This window comes from Alligator mississippiensis, chromosome 1, assembly GCF_030867095.1.
Source record: "Alligator mississippiensis isolate rAllMis1 chromosome 1, rAllMis1, whole genome shotgun sequence".
Lineage (NCBI taxonomy): Eukaryota > Metazoa > Chordata > Crocodylia > Alligatoridae > Alligator > Alligator mississippiensis.
In genome coordinates this window covers 413,384,543-413,396,280 of record NC_081824.1, presented here as the reverse complement: position 1 = coordinate 413,396,280, position 11,738 = coordinate 413,384,543, and the positions used below count along the sequence as shown (strand labels likewise).

The window sequence follows — 11,738 nt, the reverse complement described above, 5'->3', positions numbered from 1 at the left end:
GTAGATGGAAGATAAATAATTTGTCTTCATGTATATTTTAGAGGATTGGACACATTTAAATGTAAAATGTTATTTGGCAAGTTGAAATCATTAATAAAGTTTTTAAAAAATTCAATGGGTAGCACTATACTTATTTTAAACAAGTAGCCAAATAATGTGCTTCTTGTTTATTGTTGTTTTTCCATATGACAATAGACTGTATTTTAGTTTTGTGGCATCTCTAAAAATATTACTGGTAGAACAAACTATCTAATTCTGTCTTAAATTTCTGGATAACATGAGTTAATTTGTTAAAATAATCACTATCTTTTTTCCTCACCCCAAAAAGAACGATGAAAGAAAATACTGCAAGACTTTTAGACAAACGGGTTTATAAGATTTATTTTCCATTGCACATACATAGATTATATACAAGTTAGTAACATAAGTTACTGCTTAATTTTCTAAAAGATTGTTACTGCAAACACTTGCCATATTAAAACATCAAATCAGAAATCAATCTAAAAAAGGTAAATGTGACAATATTTAAAAAAACAAAACCAAAATTGCACTTTTTAGTTAGGAAAGTTTAGAGATATGTTTATATGCTATAACAAACTATATAGCAGGGAATATTACAGTTAGAAGTAGCTCTTGCAGTCCGTTTGTATATTAATAATTCTTTTCAATTTTACTTAAAAACTGGTGAATAATTCAAATACTTTATCCTCCTAGTATTCGAGATTCATCACGTGAAATGCACTAGTAACTAAGACTTTATACAATCACTATTCAAATATAAGAAAGACACCACACTTGAAAATAAGAAAAAACCTAAAACATATTGATTTTAAAATGTATCATGAGATGAAGAGTGTTGAAGGTGTTCAACAATAAAGCCCTGTCCACTACTTACATAAAAGAAGATTTTTAAAAATAATCACTGCACACAATACAAAGGGTGGGGTCATACTGTTGGCTTAAGTCTTCGGTAGTAGTAATATTCTTCATTACTGTTCACAGATGAGCGTTTCCATAGCAAATCTGTTCTCAAAGTGTCGAATTTTTCGGCAATTGCTGGCTTCACGCTTCTGAATTCCTGTGATTTGGGGACAATCAAAATACAGCGATACATATTAGAATGTATTAAAGTATTTACTGTGATTGAGGTTATGAGGTCAGCACCACCTCTTTTTGTCCCCTTCTGTAGAGAAAGCAAACACTCAGCAAAATAGGAAATTTACTAACATTTTAGTGAGTCCTAATAACTCGTGCCCTTCTGTTATTATGGGAATCAAAAGAAGCCAATTTAACAGGTTTTCATTTACAAAAATTGTCCAGAATCATTTTCATAGAACCACCTCTTTCCCTCCCCCACCCGCTCAAGCAATTAGATTTAACACTGTGACCAAGTTACTCAATTTAACGTAAAACTTAGTGTATTTTTAATGCATAAGACATTCCCCCCCCCATGAGGTTTAATATTAAGATGTCTTCTACACTAAAGCTGTGTAACAAAAGAAAATTGAAATCACTATAATAAAATGACTAAAATTCAAATTTATACTAAAAAATTCCCCACAAATTTACCCTTTTTGGAGGCACATTATTATACACCAGAAAATATAGCAGTTCAGCATATACGCTTTGAATTCTTCCTTGAGAGTTAAACAAATTCTGAATGCAAACTGTAATAATTAGTTATTTGACTGACTTTAGTCTCTTCCATCTGAGCTTTTCACATACAAATGCCGTATCTTAGTTTCCCCATAAAGTATACTAGCATTACCCCCATTTTACAAATGCACTTAAGTGACAAAATGTTTTTTATTGCATTCACCCATCTTGCAACCCTCTGCACTGGCCCCAAGGCCATAAAGAAGACTGAATCATGGTTAACTGTACTGTCATTGTATGCGACTACCAGTCAGAGAATGGCACTATGATTACTACATTGTTATTTGCACTATGTATACCTTGTAAAGAAATTAGAGTTGGTATCAATATTTTTCAGCTGAAATATGAATTCTCAAACAAAAATGAAAGTTTGCTTTTGTTTTAAAAAATTGTGCTAAGTTTGTCAACAAACAAACAAACAAACAGGAGGACCCCCCCCTTCCCTAAATATAGGAGCCTCAAGCAGGTTCTCATTTTTATAGGACAAGACAATTCAAGCAAGAGAATTCTCATTTTTATAGGACAAGAGACTCCTTTTCACAATGAAAGGTATTTGCTTCACCATATCAAAACTATTGAGAAAAGCATTATCATCATTAATATTCACTAAGATACAAGATACCATTCTCAAGAGTACTAACCTTTCATGATTTCTTTGCGCTGCAATTTATAGGTTTCCTTGCCACGGCACAGACGATAGATAAAGAATCCCAGCTGATCCACATTCTCAATGCGATCAGTAACAATCATCTGTTCGTGAATCAGGTACGACTGTGGTAGGTATGTTCCAGCCTAAGTTAACAGGAATACAACAGTGCATTACCAAATATAAGAATGAATGGTTTCATATTAGGCAGACAAGGTTCCTTGGGTGAATTTGATATCTTTTATTAGACCAACCCAAATGGTTGGAGAATAGTTATTAAGCAAGCTTTCGGGTTCAAAAACCCTTCGTCAGGCTAAGGATGCTGCAGCAGTTGCTGCGTGCTCTTCCTGGATGGAATGAAAAGTAAACAAGCCAGGGGCTGGGCTGGGCTGGGCTGGGCTGGGCTGGGCTGGGGAGTCAGTTGCCAGGCAGATTGTAATGTATCAAAAATCCAATGTCTATGTTTAGTCCCTGATCTCTAGTATCCAGCAGGTTGATGAAATGGAGCTCATAGGCTCGTCTCTGGGATGTGTTGTGTAAATTTCCCTTGAGGATCAGGACTGAGAGATTGGAGAGAGAGTGGCCCTCCTGTGAGAAATGTGCCCCCACCGGTAACTGGGTGTTTCTGTCTTTGATGGATTTCCGGTGTGCATTCATTCTAGTGCGCAGTTGTTGTCTGGTCTCTCCTACATATCTTCCATCAGGGCATTTGGTGCATTGGATGAGGTATACTACATTCCTGGAGGTGCAGCTGTAAGATCCTGGGATGCTGATGGCTCTGTTGTGGGGTGTAGTAATAGTGGAGGTGGTAGAGATGTGGGGGCAGGTTTTGCATTTCTTGTCATGGCACGGTCTGGATCCTTTTGGTGTGTTCTGGGGTTGACGAAGTTTGCTTCTGGTGATGAGGTTGGCGAGGTTCGGTGCTTGTCTGAAGGCTAGGATGGGTGGCTCTGGGAAGATTTTTTTAAGAATAGGGTCTTTTTCTAATATGGGTTGCAATTTTTTGAGGATTTTCCATATAGGTTCAAGGGATGGGTGATAGGTCATAACCAGCGGTGTGCAATTTGTGGGTGTTTTTCTTCTGTACTGCAGCAGTTCTTCACGTGGTATCCAGGTGGCTCTTTCAAACGTGCGATCTACCTCTCTGGAGGAGTGTCCTTGCTGGGTGAAAGCCTTTTTAAGATTGGTGAGGTGGCAATCCCGGGTGTTCTCTTCAGTACAGATGCGGTGGTATCTGAGGGCTTGGCTGTATATCACAGTTTTTTTGGTGTGTTTCGGGTGACTGCTGAAGAGAACACTGCACTAACATGGCTGTATTGCAGAATAGGTGGCAGCATATGTGAAGACAACACCACCTTGTAGTACAAATGTATCTATTATGTAGTGTTAAGAGCTCACTGGTCACATTCACAGATGACACCAAGTTATGGGGGAGCAAACCTAGACAGGCTAGCAAGTTGGGAGGATCAGAACCTGATGAAGTTCAATGTCAAGAAACATATAGTGATCCACCTCGGGATGAGCAACCCCCAACACACCTAAAGGCTTGGCGGCACCAAACTGACTAGCACCACGAATGAAAGGGACCTGGGGGTAATAATAGACCACAGTATGAATATAAGCCGGCAGTGCAATGCAGTAGCTAGTAGGGGAAAGAATACTCTGGCATGCATCAATCGATGCATCTCCAGCAAAACCAAGGAGGCGATTTTCCGCTCTACTCAGCACTGGTGAGATCGCAGCTGGAGTACTGCATCCAGTTCCGGGCACCACACTTTAACAAGGACATGGACAAGCTTGAGAGAGTCCAAAGAAGAGACCCGTACGACCAGTGTTAAAAGGCAAGCCGTATGAGGGCAGGCTGAGGGATCTGGGACTCTTCAGCCTGAGGAAAAGAAGGCTGAGAAGGGACCTGGTAGCAGCTTACCACTACACTAGAGGACTACATCAAGGACTTGGTGAGCAACTGTTCACCAGGGCACCCAAGGAGAAAACTAGGAGTAATGGCCACAAACTCCTGGAAGATTGATTTAGGCTCAACATTAGGAAAAACTTCTTCAGTCAGGGTTTCCAGACTGTGGAATAAGCTCCTTCCAGAGGTGGTGCAATCACCTACCCTGGAAATCTTCAAGAGCAGACTAGAGAGTCCCCTTGCTGGGGTCACCTAACCCCCAGTTATCTTTCCTGCTTGGTGGAGGGGGCTGGACCTGATAATCCTCTGAGGTCCCTTCCAGCCTTACAATCTATGAACCTATGTGCTTCAGATAGAGCTGAGCTGAGTGACCTCAGCAGTGAAATGCAGAGTTAAAGTGCATCTTTAAAGTTAGGGTATTTCCTTTCAGATCCTTGCATCCTACAGAAAGGATGTGGACAAATTGGAGAGTCCAGTGGAGGGCAACAAAAATGGTTAGGGGGCTGGGGCACATGACTTTTGAGGAGAGGGTGAGGTAACTGGGCTTACTGAAGAAGAGAAGACTGAGGGGGGATTTAGTAGCAGCCTTCAACTACCTGAAGGGGGGTTCAAAAGAGGGTGGAGCTGGACTGTTCTCAGTGGTGGCAGATGACTGAACAAGGAGCAATGGTCTCAAATTGCAGCAAGGGAAATGTTGGTTAGATATAAGGAAAAACTCTCACTAGAAGGGTAGTAAAGCACCGGAACAGGTTACCCAGAAAGGTGGCAGAATCTCTGTCCTTGGAGGTTTTTAAGACCTGTCTAGACAAAGCCTTGGCTGGGATGATCTGGTTGGGGACAGTCCTACTTTGAGCAGGGGGTTGGACTAGATGACCTCCCGGGGTCCCTTCCAACCCTCATTTTCTATTGTTCTATGAAATAACAACCAGCATTTCCAAAATGTGAATTCGTAGAAAGAGATTCCATTTAGTGTAATTCTCAATTATGATAGTAAAGAAGATTCTTTAAAATCTTTTTTATCCCTGGTTTTGTTAAGTTCAAACATTTAAGTTAGCTCGAAAAGAAACAGCTTAAAATTGGAAGTAACTCTTGCTCAAAATCTAGAAAACAGTCCTAGCAGAGAACTCGGTGTAGCTGGTCACAGATCACTATTCTTACTGTTAATAAACTGCTTAACAGTTTCTGTTAAAAACTTCAAGTTAAGGAAAAAAAACCCTATTGTTTCTGCAGTCCAACTGCAGGTTCAAAGTATGATGATGAACTGTTTTTCTTTTAAATAGTAAGCTAGTGATTACATATTTGGTTTCTGTTGCAGAAGTCTTGACCACCTCAAATACAGGACAAAAAGAATGAATGTCCTTTTCATATGAGCTTAACATACTGCATTTACTTGCATACCCATTCCCTTTCCCCCAAAATCAGGCCTCCAAAACTGGGGAATGTCTCTTAAGCAGGAAAGCTGATTTTTTTTTTTTTTGCTGGAATAGAAGCACTAGACAAGCCCTGTGCTAAAATGGATGGCACTTCTCCTTGGGGCAGCAAGCAGTAGTCCAGTGTTAACCCCTTCACAATCACTGGATAGGCAGTTACATTTGGCAGAAGAGCCACTGAGCTGGCTGTGGGGGAGTGAGCTGCTACATGCAGTACATAGCATCTTGATAAGGCTTGCAGTATGGAACCAACACCTTAATATTTACAGAAACTTAAATATTTACAGTAAAGTTAAATCAATCTTGCTACTACGCTTGCAAGAATTTGGCACCTTGCCTTTGCTGTTCTGATAATACCAGCAAGTTCCTGCTGTTTCACCCAAACTACCTCTTGGGATATCACACTTCCCTCTGCAGCTGGAGCTTTCCCTGAGTATACTTTGCATTCTGGTGGTCCCTGCTGCTGCAGAGGAACCACACAGGGTCACAAAAAATTAGAGGTGCACTGATATATCAGTACTATATCAGATCAGCACTGATAAAAGGAAAATTAACATTACTGGCAATCATCTTCTTTTGAATGGTGTAGCCGATAGTGTACAGATAAATATAACATGCCTTCCAGCCAAGAGTCCCAGATGCTGCATGCATGCACGCAGCCACACGCATGCATCAGCCAGGAATGCAGCCAGGCAGCCAGCGCCCTGCAGGTAAGTCTGTGGAAGGGGAAGGGTTTTGGGGGTGCAGATCAAGGCCCCTATGGTGAGGGAGGAAGTGGGTCAGGGGCTGGGGTTGAATGGGACCCTGGGGGAGTGGGATGGAGCCACACGCAGCTTGTTCGAGGGATCAGTGTCCCGGTGCTTAAAAATGGCGGTGGGGGCACTTAAACTAAAACTCATCAAATAAGCTTTATGTCAAGCGCCACCGTCACCATTTTTAAGTGCCAGGATGCTTTTAACTGGAGCGGAGCTGAGTGGGGTGAGGGTGGAAGCAGGCTGCCTGCTGTGGGCTCAGGGCTCTTCGCCCTGCTACCTTTGCCCTGGAAGCTGCGTGCTGGCTGTGCCACACCACACCCCACCCCACACCCAACCAGCAGCTGGAAGCACAGCTTGCCACAGCCGCCATTGCCACTGGATGGGCAGAGGGTGCGGTGCAGCCAGCACATGGCTCCTGAGGCAAAGGCAACAGGGCAAAGAGCCCTGAGTCCACAGTGGGCAGCCCATCTCCACCCTTGCCCTGCTTGGCTCCGCTCTGGTTAAAAGCATCCTGGCACTTAAAAACGGTGGTGGCAGTGCTTGCACTAAAGCTCATTTGATTAGCTTTAGTTCAAGCACTCCCACCACCATTTTTAAGCACTAGGATACTGATCCCTTGGACAAACTTCCCGCAGCTCTGTCCCGCTCCCTGCCCCAGCCCCAGGGTCCCATTCACTGCCCTGCCTCTGCCCCTGCCCAAGCCCCCGCCCCCCATGTCCCTCTCCCCACAGACTTACCTGCAGGGTGCTGCTCTCCACACTGCCCAGCTGCATTCCTGTAAATTGGTTATTGGACCGGTATTGGCCAATATGCCTGGTGAATAATCTGGCTATTGGTATTGGCGAAGAAAATCTTTTTGGTAGGGGCGCACCAGTAAAGGCGTGTAGATGCAGTTATTCTACTAGTGGTGGCAGATGTCTGCCAGCCAAAGTTAGGACAACAGAGCAAGGTAAGTATAGAGAAAGCTTACAGACAAACGGCATATAAGAGTCCAACTGTATTGCATCCAATTACTTTTATTAATTCAATTAATTTCAATTGTTAAACTTTATAAAGCAGTTTGTAACGTCTCTTCCTCCACAACATTCAAAGTTCTTTGAAGATAAGCTAACTATTCCAAAGTCCTTCTCACTTGTGAGTTGTGGTACTTGGGGTAAAGATACAAACCTGTTTTAAACGCAGCCATTTATGATTTAACCATACCTTGATGTTGATCAGCAGTTCCAAGAAATTTTTGGGTGGCATAACGACTGAAGTGTTCAGAGGAATCACATAGCACTTATCCAGGCTGAGGTCAAGGTAGGCTGTGAGTCTCTGGTGAGAAAATGTACATGCTAATCAAAATAATTTTAACATCAGAAAAATTGTGCGGAATTAGTTATATGCACTTCTCACTCTCCTTGTAAATGACTTTTTGCAGATAGGTGTGTCCTAACACATGCAGCACTGAAAAGCTTAGCTGGAATTGGATATTGTGCAAACCAACAGGTACCAGACAGTTCAGACACTATTACTATAACACTGACCTCTCAGATGCAGTGTTAAATACAGTGTTTTAACCTAGTTCCTTGGGGGAGGGAGGGGGAAGGTTGAAATTGCATGGGAAAATCCTAATGTATAAATCTCCTCCTTTCTATATTTTTTCAGTACTTGCATGAAAAGCAACTAGAAAAGGAATATCAGATGCCACGTTAATTTTTTTCCAAAATACTATGCAACTGAAATGTTATTCTTTACTAATGCACCTGGGAGGTACTTGCTACCCACCAAAACTGAAGATGTCAAGACTTTAGAACCTACCGCTTTAAAATAACATACCATTTTAAGATTATCCCAATAGTAATAGGAGCAAGTTTATATGACGTTACATTAGCCCTTTTCACTAAATGGAAAAGGCCTCAGGTTTTTATCACTACATCTGTTTTTGCTAAGGAAAATGTACGTGGCCCCTGTATGAGAGGAATCAAGAGAAAACAAGGCTCTTCCTGCTCTAGTAGGGGATTGTATTCTGGCTTAATGCATGTAACAAAGGAGGATTAAATCCCATTCCCTTCTTGTCTTATGTGAGAAAATGACTGTTTTTTCTTTTTACAACATGAAGTGATTTTTTAAATGGTGTCTTACAAACCAAGAGAACAGCAACCTGATTATTCAACATGTACTTTGTACCAGCTTAATAATTACTTCTCAGTTAGCTATCACATGCTGAAGTTCCTGTTTTCTAATCAGTAAACTATAATTCATGAATATATCGCTAGAAAGCAAATGGATTAAGTGCCGATGAAAAAGGTGGTTCCAAGTTCTGTGTGTAAATGCTTTCAAAGATTCCCAGGAATCATTCCTTACCCGGTGGAAATCATGAACAATATCAGCAGGGTCGCTATCAGCAAATTCTGGAACAGGCACGCTGATGAATTCAACATCCTCTTCCTCAAGGATCTGAATGTTTTCCTCAATGGTATGGTAGCGAGCAGCAGGAGCTTCTGGATCAGGCTCGGTTAAAGTTAACCCATCTTCAATATACTGTAATCCGCAGAAGTACACGCCACCTTGCTGAAGAAGAACACCAAAACAAATATTTTGGCAAACTTCTAAAAGTTTAACACTTCGGCATGTGCTACGCAAACTCCCCCAGACAGCTCTGCTACTACACCTTAAATCTCAACTTAAATTGGACTTTGTCTCAAATCTCTCCTAAGCAACAGACTGGCAACCATCTACACTGCATAACATTTCTCTGCTGATCTGTTCCGCTGGCTAAACTGGATTAATTTAAAAGAGTAACCATCTTCAACAAGATTTAGAGAAAAAAACATGTCTCACTGGAATGAATTAATTCAACCATTCATTTCAATGGAACATACATACTCATCTGTTTAACTTGTTTCTACTTTGCACCTAAAATTAACTGCAGATGAGACACAAGCATTTCTAATGATCTGATCTATGGGTAAAATGAAGTCTACATCCCTACATTCAAGCTTGTCAACTGCAATTTTCAATAATTTAGGTCTTCATGTTTGATGTTTTATATTATGACCTAAAACATGATAAAGACATTTATGCTGATCACCCGTAATGTGTACAAAAGGCTATTATGATCACAGAGATTTCAAGATTTAGAAAGATTTAAACGTGCTTATAGAACAAATTCACATCTTGCTATTCCAAATTAAAGCCATCTTCAACCATAAACTGTAGCCTGTGAACTATGCCCATGTCCTAAAAAAGATACACAAAAGAAACAAAACTGAAAACACATAGAACCATACGTAAGAATCAAGCGAGCTAACAGCTTGTGTATATATGCTCGCTCTTTTTTGTGTGCAAAGCAGGGTGCACAGAAAATGAAAAACCTTTATTATTCAAAATGTATTATCTGACTTACCTGGAATGCAAAATATTTGTACAGATAGGCTCCACCGAGTATAACACCAGCAAGCATAAAAGCCAATCCAAAGCACATACACCAACACCAAGCTCTCCTCTGTCCAACAGGTACCACATCATCAGGGTCCTAGAAACAGATCAGATGAAAGCTGTCAACATGTTATCCACCTGACATACATGATTGGGCATGTGTGGAGGGCAAATATTTCCTGTACCATAAGAAAAGAGTAATTTATTACCTTTTCTTAGAAAAAAAAAGATTTTGTACTTCTTCTAATAAGGCATGCAGTGTCACCACCTACTTTCCTTCCTGCCTTCTCATGTCCTTGTGCTTGTGATGAGGCATTTAGCAAAATCTGCATATTTGCTGCAATTTGACATGGCCATGCTGTGAGCACTACTGCTATGGCCCCAAATTTGCAACCTCTGGCCTGTCAACCAGGTGCCTTACCCATGCCACCCCAGCACCACCACCTACACTGATATTTAGGAACAGCTGCCATCTTCTTGGATTGACCTATCAATCAATTATTAGTGTCAAGAAGCAAACAAGCTGAAAAGTCACACTAAAGAAGACAGGGATGTTGAATTTTCCCTGAGACGTCTACTCTCACACACTTGATCTTTTCACAGACTGACCCCGGAAAAGTATCCAATTTGGGCCAGCCTGTATGAAACAACAGTAGGTAGAAAATGCTGAATGAGAAGTGTTAAAAATTATTTCAGATTCTGAAGAAATAATGAGCTTAAGGCAAAATTCAGCCTTGTGCAATGTGGTTACAAGTGACACTAAAACCTTCCTCTTCTCCCTTGGAATGGCAGTATAAATATAAGAGTCTCAATTTAAAACTCTCCTAATCATTAGTTTGTGAACTGGTTACTATGGGGCACACCCCATCTACAAGCAAGTCTGACCAGATTCCATTCTGTCTGAATGCTGTGATCTGTAGCACGTTACGCTTGAGGAATAAATGATGCTCGTCTTCAAATCATTAGGTAGGAGTATTGTGTCACACATCGCCCCCAGCCATCCTGCACAACACTGACTACTATTTACAAAATGACTCCTCTATCTGCTACGTCAGCACCAGCACTCTTCACTTCTGCCTCTTTTGTATCATTCAGGTGAAGGGCAGGATTTTGCCATCACTTTTTATTAGGAGTTTAGGTGTCTAAGTAGCTGTTAGATCTGGATCTGGGCTTTAGATTTATCCTCTTGCAAACTACAACACTCCTCGAAAAGTATCAGAATTTGTACTGGTGGAAAAAAAAGTCATATCATTCCAACCAATCACACCAAGAAATTATGACAATCATGAAGAAAGAAAGAAGTGAGAAATGTGAATGGAAACACCTAGAAGGTCTAAGAGGAAAAATGAACTTCACATTAGTATGGCAGTCATACCTATATCTTCCAGCAAATACAAACACAAAATCTCAGAAAAGATGTTCAAGTACCACAAAAAATATTACCACAAGCTACTATACTATTCAATAATGAAATATTTTTTAAAAGCTCTAATGCAATCTATTTTCCATATTGCTTCAAGAGTAAAGTAACAAACAAACAGTCACAGTACATAGCAATCACCTGTGCCCTTCTCTCAGGTGACAGTTGTCAAAGAAAGATTCAGTACCTTTAACAGAGTTAAGAGTCTGAAAATAATTCATATGACACCTGGTGAGAACAAGCTCCAGTTTATAGTAATTTGCAGAAAGCTGCAAAAAGCAAAATGAAGGCAGCTTTTCATTTATTACAGTCCCATGCATCCCTAATTCTTATTCTAAGTGTAGTATGCCAAGAGCTCCTAGAAGAGGCATGCTCTTAACCTGAAATGTCAGTGTTGTAAAAATAAGCTTTGATCAAGCCTTTTGAAACAACAGAAAAGCTTCAGGGAGAAAAGTAATCTCAACTAAGGCAGAGGTTTTAACTAAAAAAAAGGTCCCTG

The 11,738-nt window shown here is 40.8% G+C and overlaps 1 protein-coding gene across 1 annotated transcript in view; it reads right to left on the bottom strand.

Annotated features, from left to right (window-relative positions):
- Positions 1-363: 363 nt before the first annotated feature.
- Positions 364-11,738, bottom strand: part of ITM2B (integral membrane protein 2B) — a 30,440-nt gene continuing 19,065 nt past the window's right edge. Inside the window, exons 2-6 of the mRNA XM_006261775.4 lie at positions 9,788-9,916; positions 8,746-8,952; positions 7,603-7,713; positions 2,298-2,448; positions 364-1,078 (exon numbers count right to left, since the gene is read on the bottom strand). Coding sequence (XP_006261837.1) covers positions 990-1,078; positions 2,298-2,448; positions 7,603-7,713; positions 8,746-8,952; positions 9,788-9,916 — 687 coding nt within the window. The 3' untranslated portion in view covers positions 364-989. The remainder of the gene's footprint in view (positions 1,079-2,297; positions 2,449-7,602; positions 7,714-8,745; positions 8,953-9,787; positions 9,917-11,738) is intronic.